This window comes from Alnus glutinosa, chromosome 14 (genome assembly GCF_958979055.1).
Source record: "Alnus glutinosa chromosome 14, dhAlnGlut1.1, whole genome shotgun sequence".
Taxonomy (NCBI): Eukaryota; Viridiplantae; Streptophyta; class Magnoliopsida; order Fagales; family Betulaceae; genus Alnus; species Alnus glutinosa.
In genome coordinates, this window is record NC_084899.1 from 15,122,632 (window position 1) to 15,131,572 (window position 8,941).

Sequence of the window (8,941 nt, forward strand, 5' to 3'; positions counted from 1 at the left end):
TTTGTGGGTATCATTTCTGGCAAACCCTTACGAGACTTCACTCGTCCACTAGAGAGTCCTAGGGGTTTAAAAGACTTGTTGCATATGCTAAATGCAATCGTTTCTCCCACGAAAGAGAATTTATGTTTCATGCTTTGATTTTGTTTTCCATTTTGTTTTTGCTAAGGGACTAGCAAAACGTAAGTTTGGGGGTATTTGATGAGTGCCAAATATTGTGTATTTGGACCCTTTGATTTACATTAGTTAGACCTTTAGCCTTGTTATTTTCTGATGCTTTGATTAGTTTTTGTGTTTTTATGTTTTGTAGGTCAATAAGTGAGGAATGGCAAAATTCATGTGGAATTGCTTTGAAAATTCGGAAGTTTTGAAGAACTCGATCGATCGAACTTAAATTATATTGATCGAATTTCGCCCGAAGTCGATCGATCGAAATTTCCCAGAACTTACTTTTGCAGAAGCTCGCCAGAACACCCAATCAGGAGCTTCTCCATGACAAAAAGCAGTTCTTCCTCTAATTTTCGCAGCAGAACACGCTGGTTTCGTGACCTTGGTTGTCTCTAACAAGAGAGGAACCCTAGAGGGGGTTAGAGGAGTCATTTTACATGGGTTTCTAGCCCTAACTTCCTTCTATAGAAGCCATAGCCATGCCTCCCTGTTGAGAGAGTTCAGAGAGCAGTAGATAGGTTTAATTTCATGCATTTTGTAGTTTATTTCAGTACCTCTTTTCTTCAGACATTTGTCTTTGTAAAGCTTTTGTTCAATTTTCATGTTTGTTCTTCAAGCTTTTGTGGTGTTCTTAGTCATGGGAGGCTAGAACTCTCAACTAAGGTTGAGAATGAAACCTCTCCATTGATGACACTCACACTCTTGTAGTCCTACTTGCATATTTAATACTATATCAGTATATTATTCAAGTTCCATTCATTTAAATACTTTATCTTTTGCAATGAATGTGGTTAGGGGTAGAAATAGGACATTTAATGTGTTTCAACCGATGGATACATTGTTTTATCGGTTTGAAAAATGATATCCATTGTGATTTATTCTTTAAATGGATACAATGGATGATTTGATTTCAAATGGGTACTCTTTGTGATTTATCTTTAAGTTGGATTCATTTAATGGTTCTAAGGTTGATGGTTAAGAAACTTGAATAACACCCTAAGCTTAATGTTCTTTGGATGTTCAAGTGGAAACCAAGAGTGTGAGTTGTCGGATTTGGTTTGGTAGATTCTTTAGCCTTAGTCCCTTTTTACATATTTCATTTCTTCCTCTTTACTTAGCATTTTTTGTGCATGTTTAACCCTCAAACTCTTGAAACTAGGTTAGAATGAGGTTGATTAAGCAAGATACTAATTTTTAACCATTTCCCTGTGTATTCGACCTCGCACTTGCACACACTATATTGCAAACGATTCGTGCGCTTGCGAGTACTCATTAAAACTCACAACATCAATTTTCTAAGTCTTCTTTCTCACTTTTTATTTAATCACTTGCTCAATTAGTCTAATTTGCATTAAAAAATCTTATTTAATATCTTGGACGTTACAGTAGGCAATTGGCGGATGAATTTGTTGAGTTAGCAGGTCTTCGGGACACTGAGTACTTGCGTTGTTTGGGGGCTTGGGCCTGTCTGGTCTTCAATAATCACAAATTGGTTAGTCTTTTCTTGAGGGGTAGGCTTCTTCTTAAGTAGGTAATTTCTCATCCCTACAAAGCTTATTCGATTAAGATGAAACAATTTGGACCTTGTGACATTCACAAATGTCAGATGATGTGAAATGTCACATTCGTGCTCTAAAAAAACTATACGATATGTGCTATAATTTTTTACCAGCTTAGATTTAATTCTAAGCTAGCTCATGACAAAGAGAGAGAGAGAGAGAGAGAGCGAAATTAAATTTCAACTACGGCACACCAAATCCCATTTTTAGGTGTTCAAAGTGATTACATTGGAGTTTATACCAGCTTTCAATTCGCCCTATTAATTTTACAGAGTATCACATTTGAAGCCCTTAATTGATTCATGAGCACCTCCTACCCTTGTCTTTTTCTTTGTTAGGAAAATATTCCCCTGTTTTCTTCATTGGACCTGCTGTATTATATTTCTAACATCTTTTAAATTTAGAGACACCAGTTACCAAATCGAACAGGGCTGTAGATCCCTCTCTTTTTTTTTTTCTTTTTTTTTTTTCTTCTTTGTTTCTTTTTCTTTTCTTTTTTTTCTTTTTTTTTCTTCTTGTTTTTTCTCCTCCTTTTGGCTAAATTTCTTGTTAATGAAGCTGTGATAGAAAGTCAGATCATGCATGGTTGAGAAAACAACAAAAACAAACATAATAAAGCCAATCAAATATCATGTAAAAGAATAGGAAAAAAAAAAAATGCTTTTGTTCCGTTTATTTAACATCATATATATATATATATACAGAAAATACAGAAATGGGAATCCTAGTCAATCTCCATACATAATCTACCTGTAAAGCTCCAAAATAACAATTTTAATTATTTCTTAAGAGTTAATTAGCTAGACATGAACTTCACCTAATTGGACATCCCTGGCCTTGAGAGGAACATACTCCCCAAGATAAACCTCCAGATGATCCGCCAACGAGGACTTGTCGATATTCTCATGGTGATATGATTTACAGACGAAGTAGACAACAGTCTGGACAACTAGACCAAAGAGAAACACCGTGCATAGCAAGAAGAGGCAAAGAATTCCGACTGGGATGCTAATTCCCATATTCCGTCCACTCACACTACTGCTCGCCACAACAAAATTCTCAAACAGCAGCTCAACTCCTACGAAACAAGCAGCAACCGTGAAGAAGATGGCCACCGCAACACCCATCTTGCCCTTTATCAACCTCCTGCTCTTGATCACGGCTTTAATCCCGTGCGGATCCTCTAACACCGATATAACGCTTGCCAGATGCATATGCTTATATATATGAACCCAATCAAGTACAAGATCACAAGAGCAATGAAAATCGCAGTTCCAGTCCCGCCGTTCAGCCCATAATAGGCCCACAGGTATAACAGCGCTACAGAAACGACGTTGTAGACTAAAACAAGGGGGAAGCTCCACAGAAACTGTACGTCTTCTTGTTCTCTGTCCATTTTATGTTTTTCCCGTCGTTTTACTGCAATGAAGGGGGAGCTTTATAAACTGTTGAGACGGTCCAGAGGAGTGGACTTCCGATTGCCAAATTGCCCTCCGTCTTTATTTCATTTACTATAATATTTGCATTAATTAAGCCAATTAAGAAACTTTATAGTAGAAGAATATAAAAAAAAAAAAAAAAAAAAGAAATGAAAGAAAAAGTACACGTAACCTTTTTAAACTATCATCTCATTGTAAATATCTTTTACAAAACTATCAATTGTATCAATGGCTCTCCTTAAATTATCAAAAAATATTTGTCTCCCCTAGTGACAAAAAATACCCAGCATAAAATATTAAAAAAAAAAAAAAAACAACTAAAACTAAATCAAAAAACTATAATTTTTTTTTAAAAAAAAAAAAAAAAAACTGGTTTTTAACTTTTTCGTTTGTTTTAAATTTTGCGTTTTTTTATTTTTTTTTAAAAAAAAATCAGTTTTTTTTTTTTTTTTTAGTTTTAGTTTTAGTTTTTTTTTTTTTCCCTAATTTATAATGATATTTTTGCCTTATTAAAAAAAAATTTATATTCATTTTTGTCTTTTTGTTGGCATTAGGAGAGATATTGACACGATTAGTAGTTTGGGAGGGACATTAATAATTGAGTAATAGTTTGAGGGTTACATGTAATTTTCTAGGAAAAATCTATGATAAATCCCTTAGTAAAAGCGTGATTTGAAATCACTCTCACTTTTGAAAAGTCAATTTTTGCTGCTCAAGTTTTTTGCGGATTTGAAATCAGTCCCTCCGTGAGTTTTCTGTCCATTTTCGCAACTTCCATTAGTACCACGTTAGCTTTTTCGCCACTTCATCTTAAAATATTACTTTATTATTATTATATTATTTAAAATTTTGAATTTTTGAATTTTTTTTTTTAAATAAAAAATAAAAAATGGGAGTTTGGGAAGCCGCCCCTAGAGGTGGCCAGCGACCACCCCCAGGGCCTGGGGGTGGCCTTTGGGCCACCCTAAGGCCCGGGGGTGGTCGAATGCCTCCCATTAAGGTGTTTGTAATGTCCATGACATTTTGTAGTAATTAAAATACAAAAATTGAGTAAATAATTGACTAAGGTTAATTTAGTGTTATTAAAATGCAAGAAAATATTTTTACGTCCAAAGAAAATAAAATAGAAAATGAAATTAAAAAAATAATAATAATAAATGTCAAAACAAAAGTATAAATATATATATATATATATATATATATATATATATTAAGAGCACTGCGCCCCACACTCAAACAAAATGGCCATTTGGCCATTTAAAACATGATGGCCAAATGGCCATTAAAAAAATAATAATAATAATAAATAAATAAATAAAAGAAAGTGTGGGGCGCACACCCTGCACCCTTCCCTACAAAAAAAAAAATAAAATTAAGAGAAAAGGCTGAATGGCCTTTTCTTTTTCCTGAAGAGGCAGTGCCTCTTCTTCTTATTTTTCTCTTAAAGATTTTTATAGAAAATCCTTAATCTACGAAGATCCAACGGTCCGATCTTCAATCCGACTTCGGTAACGTGATCTACGAAACCCGATCTACGTTTCTACCGATTGATTTGAGGTATTTTTGTAAACTCTTGGTCTTTGAGATTTTAGATTAAATCTAAAGATATATGAGTTTGATTTTATGTGTTCTTAGGATTTATTGAGTGGAGCTTACTAAACACTCTCCAAGTGTTGGATTTACATTCGGTGGAATTTTTTGTGAGTTTTCTCAAACCCTAACTTTTGGATATTTAATTTTAATTGAGTTTTTATATGATTAACCCTTAGTAAAAGCTATTGGGTTAATAATAATATTGTGTTTGGGCTAGTGTTTTATAAATTATGATTTAAAGTTTAGAAACCTTAATTTGATTGGTTAAATTAATTTGGAGTTTTAAAGTGTTTAAAACCTAGATTGTTAATTTGTGGATTAATTGTGGTTATAGTGATGATTCATCCCAATTAGCTATGGGTTTTCTAAAATAAGTATTGATGGGTTAGGTCCTAATGTTAGTAAAAATAAATAATTATAGGTATTTAGTTTAAATAGTATTTGTGACGTTAACCCTAAGGTTTTCTTATGGGTTAATGTTGTTTTAAATGTATTAATGATTCAAGTTAATAAGTTAGTAATTATTGTAAAAAGATTAGTGAATATGATTTTAGGGTTAATGTTAGTATAAAAATGTTAATGAAAATAATTTATGGGTTAGTGTGATTAATTGTGGGTTAGTAATTAACATTATGAGTAAATAGTTAAATAGTGATTTTAATATCTAATCCTTAGTGAATACTTTGGGTTAGTATTGTTTGAGCTTTAGTTAGTGTCTAAAATTTATGGTAGATGATTGAAACCATTAAAATATATATATATATATATATATATATATATATATATATATATATATATATATATATATATTATGGGTTTTCCAACGATTTAGCCTTGAGCGATTCTAAATGCTAATTAGGGTGTTAATTATTTAAAGTGTTAAATAGTGCAATGTGTTAATCCATAGTGATGCATTGCAAGGTGGCGTCTGAGAGACCTAAGCTTGATATCCGCGCAGTTAGGTGAGTATTCTACTCACTGAGGGATCTTAGGAATTTAGTTATATGAGTTGCTATGTTTAGTTTAATTTGATGTTAACTCTATGATGATAATTTGATATATGTAATTATGAATTATATTGTGAAAAATAAAATATGTTGATAAATTAACATTGAAGAATGCAAGAGATTTGTGTTGTGAATATGATATATGTTAATGAATTGATATTGAAGACATCCATGAAAATATATGTGAATGAGTTTGTGAGATATTTGGATTGAGAATTGTAATGATAAATGGACGTTGATGAAATTGGTTGTATTTATGATTATGGAATAGTGGTTAAAAATATATGTGATTGAGTTGTGAGAATTGCGATGATAAGTTTATATTAATATGCTTGAAATGGCTTGGGGTTGAATAGCGTGAAGTTGGAATGGTGATTTGTGTAGTATGAGATTATGTGTTAAATATGAGTTTGTTATGGAATGTGGTATGTGTTAAAAGAAAGATGTTTGGGAATACACATGTGATGATATGTATATAGTGTGGATGCTTTGGTATTATGAGAACCCGAAAGTTGATAAATGGTAAGTCCAATGTTGTAGTATCTAGCACAATGGTAGGCCATAGGGTAGTAGTTCTTGGCTGAGATGAGTGGTAGGCCAATAGGGTAGCAACTCTTGGCTGAGATTTGTGATAAGCTTGGCATTAAAGTGCTAGCACTCGTGAGATGTGTGCCTTACAGGTCAAAGCTTTACGGGTAGTGTTGACGGTAAGTTTAACATTGAAGTGCTAGCACTAGTGAGATATGTGGTAAGCCTAGCATTGAAGTGCTAGCACTTCTGAGATATGTGGTAAGCCTAACATTGAAGTGCTAGTACGCGTGAAATGTGTGCCTTGCGGGTCGTAGCTTTACGGGCGGTGTTGACAGTAAGCCTAGCATTGAAGTGCTAGCACTGGTGAGATGTGTGAAATATTGTTTATGGTATGCATGGAATATTGTTAGTGAAAACCGTGATAATATAATGTATGATGAATAGCGTAACTTGTACTTGATAATGTGTTGTTATGTGAACTTAATAATTTGTGAATAACGCTATTGAACTCCACATGCATTTATGTTTGTGTATGTTGTACACTTAGTGAGTCTTTTACTATTGAGATAGTGAACTCATACTTTCACCTGTGCGGATGTGTTTAACCCCACAACCGTACAGACTCTGATGTTTTGACTGCAGGTTTAATGGATCTAATGAAAGACGTCATAGCATAGTACTTGTGATGTTATGACTGAAGCTCGACGCGACAATTATAATGGTTAGACCATGGGTTGTCCGCCTTTTAGTAGATTTTGTTTATAGCTCGTGTCGCATGTGACAATTGTATTTATGAGCCAGACTTTTAGTACGTATTAATAGCTATATAGAAGTCTTAAACAGATAGACATATTAATGGCTCTTTTGTTGTAATTAACTGTTGTTTATAGATGTACCTTCCGCTATGTTGATAATGTTATTATGTGTTATCCACTGCGTAAATGTAACTCTGATTATAAAGTACATGTTATGGAATGTGTACTGTATGTTGACTGAGCGACGTGTAGTCATGCTACTGTGATGACTCATTTTATGTTTTCAACCAAAAAAAAAAAAAAAAATCAAGTCGTGTCACAGTGTCAATTTCTTTTAGTTTTAGGCGCCCCAATTTCTACACATCTGTCGCCTTTGATCATATCTATCTCCCACCTGGGGGCCTACACGTCATTAGATAAAAGAAGTGCGGAAAAAATGACAATAATTGTGGAATTGGGAAAGGAAATTAAATAATAAAAAATAAGTTTATGGTGATCTAAGCATGTAAGAATTTCTTTGTATTATTTATTATTATTATTATTATTACAAAAAGCATGTAAGAAGTTGCGTGGACTAGTTGGTAAAAATTATAGAATCTTTCGCTTAAATTCTCAACAGCTTCTCTAAAGCATGTTTTGTTCTTTAAATATAAGAAATATATATATATATATATATATATATATATATATATATATATATATATATATATATATATATATATATATAAAGGAAAAAAAATACAATTTAGCCCCCCAAACTGCCGCCATTTCTCTGGATGGCCCCTCAAACTATCAAGACTTGCACTCTGCCCCCCAAACTACCAAAACCTTTGAAAAATGTCTCTTTTAGCGAAATATCTCCATAATACCCCTGCCACATGTCATTTTTCAATTAGAAAAAATTAAAATAATAAAAAAAGATTTAAATTTTTAAATTTTTAAATTAAAAAAAAATTAAAATAAATTGAAAATAAATAAATAAACTAAAATTTTATTTCTTATTTTTTATTTTTATTTTTATTTTTATTTTAAAAAAATATGGGTGTTTGGGGTGGCATTATTTCCCAACCGCGACCCGATCTTCTCGACACCCCTCCGTTCACCGTCCGTTTGCAACGCCGTGATGACCGATTTTATAGCCCGGCTTGACAAGTTTCGATTCGTAATCATTAGCTCACTGATCTCAACCGTGCTCAAGTTCGCCCCGCTCTAAAAAATATCCTTCACCTAGGAGAAAAGCTTGTAATCCTTGAGCCCCAGGTAGCTATTGGCCAACGTTTTGAATGTCAAAAAATTACAGAGAGGAAAATCGATATGAACATCAACAACAAGCTCACAACCGTTGATTTCTCCGTCAAAAACTGATCGAGGTATTCCACAACGATGATAGACTTGCTTGTCGTTTGTAACAAAACAAAATTCAGATTGGAATCATTCATAACCTTCGAAAGATAAATATCATAGACATCGAATGATAGGAAATTAGCCATGTCTACGTTCGGAGAGGCAGGGACGAGTTCGCCGAGCTGCAGGCGTGCATTGTGCCCAACGAAGATGCTGGAAAGAAGCAGTACATCCTCCGGTCGATCGCAATATTTTTTCTAAAATAATAATAATAATTTAGATTTTTTTAGTTTTTAGATTTTTTTAAATTTTTATTTATTTTTTCTAATTTTTTTTTTATTTTCTTTTAATTTTTAAATTTTTGATTTTTTTAAAAATTTTTTAAATTTATTTTTATTAATTTTTAATTGAAAAAATGACATGTGGCAGAAGTATTATGAGGATATTTCATCAAAATGGGTCTTTTTCAAAGGTTTTGGTAGATTGGGGGGTCAGAGTGCAAGCTTTAGTAGTTTGGGGGACCATCCAGAAAAATAGTGGTAGTTTAG

General features: G+C 32.9%; 1 protein-coding gene and 1 long non-coding RNA gene across 4 annotated transcripts; one reads left to right on the forward strand and one right to left on the reverse strand.

Moving 5' to 3' along the window:
• Positions 1-2,524: 2,524 nt before the first annotated feature.
• LOC133856732 (uncharacterized) lies at positions 2,525-2,938 on the reverse strand. Its single transcript, XM_062291782.1, has one exon. The coding sequence runs from the start codon at positions 2,936-2,938 to the stop codon at positions 2,525-2,527; it is 414 nt and encodes a 137-aa protein (XP_062147766.1).
• A 1,632-nt stretch (positions 2,939-4,570) lies between these two features.
• LOC133858124 (uncharacterized) lies at positions 4,571-7,269 on the forward strand. Of its 3 annotated transcripts, none has more exons than XR_009898442.1 (4): positions 4,571-4,720; positions 4,799-4,863; positions 5,664-5,718; positions 6,916-7,269. It is a non-coding gene; the product is annotated as an uncharacterized LOC133858124 (long non-coding RNA). The 3 variants fall into 3 exon arrangements; XR_009898441.1 differs by having other exon boundaries at positions 5,678-5,718; XR_009898440.1 differs by lacking the exon at positions 5,664-5,718.
• The last annotated feature ends 1,672 nt before the right edge of the window (positions 7,270-8,941 follow it).

Coding starts and splice junctions, on each gene's coding strand:
- LOC133856732 (XM_062291782.1), bottom strand. CDS start 2,938: ATGCATCTGGCAAGCGTTATATCGGTGTTAGAGGATCCGCACGGGATT.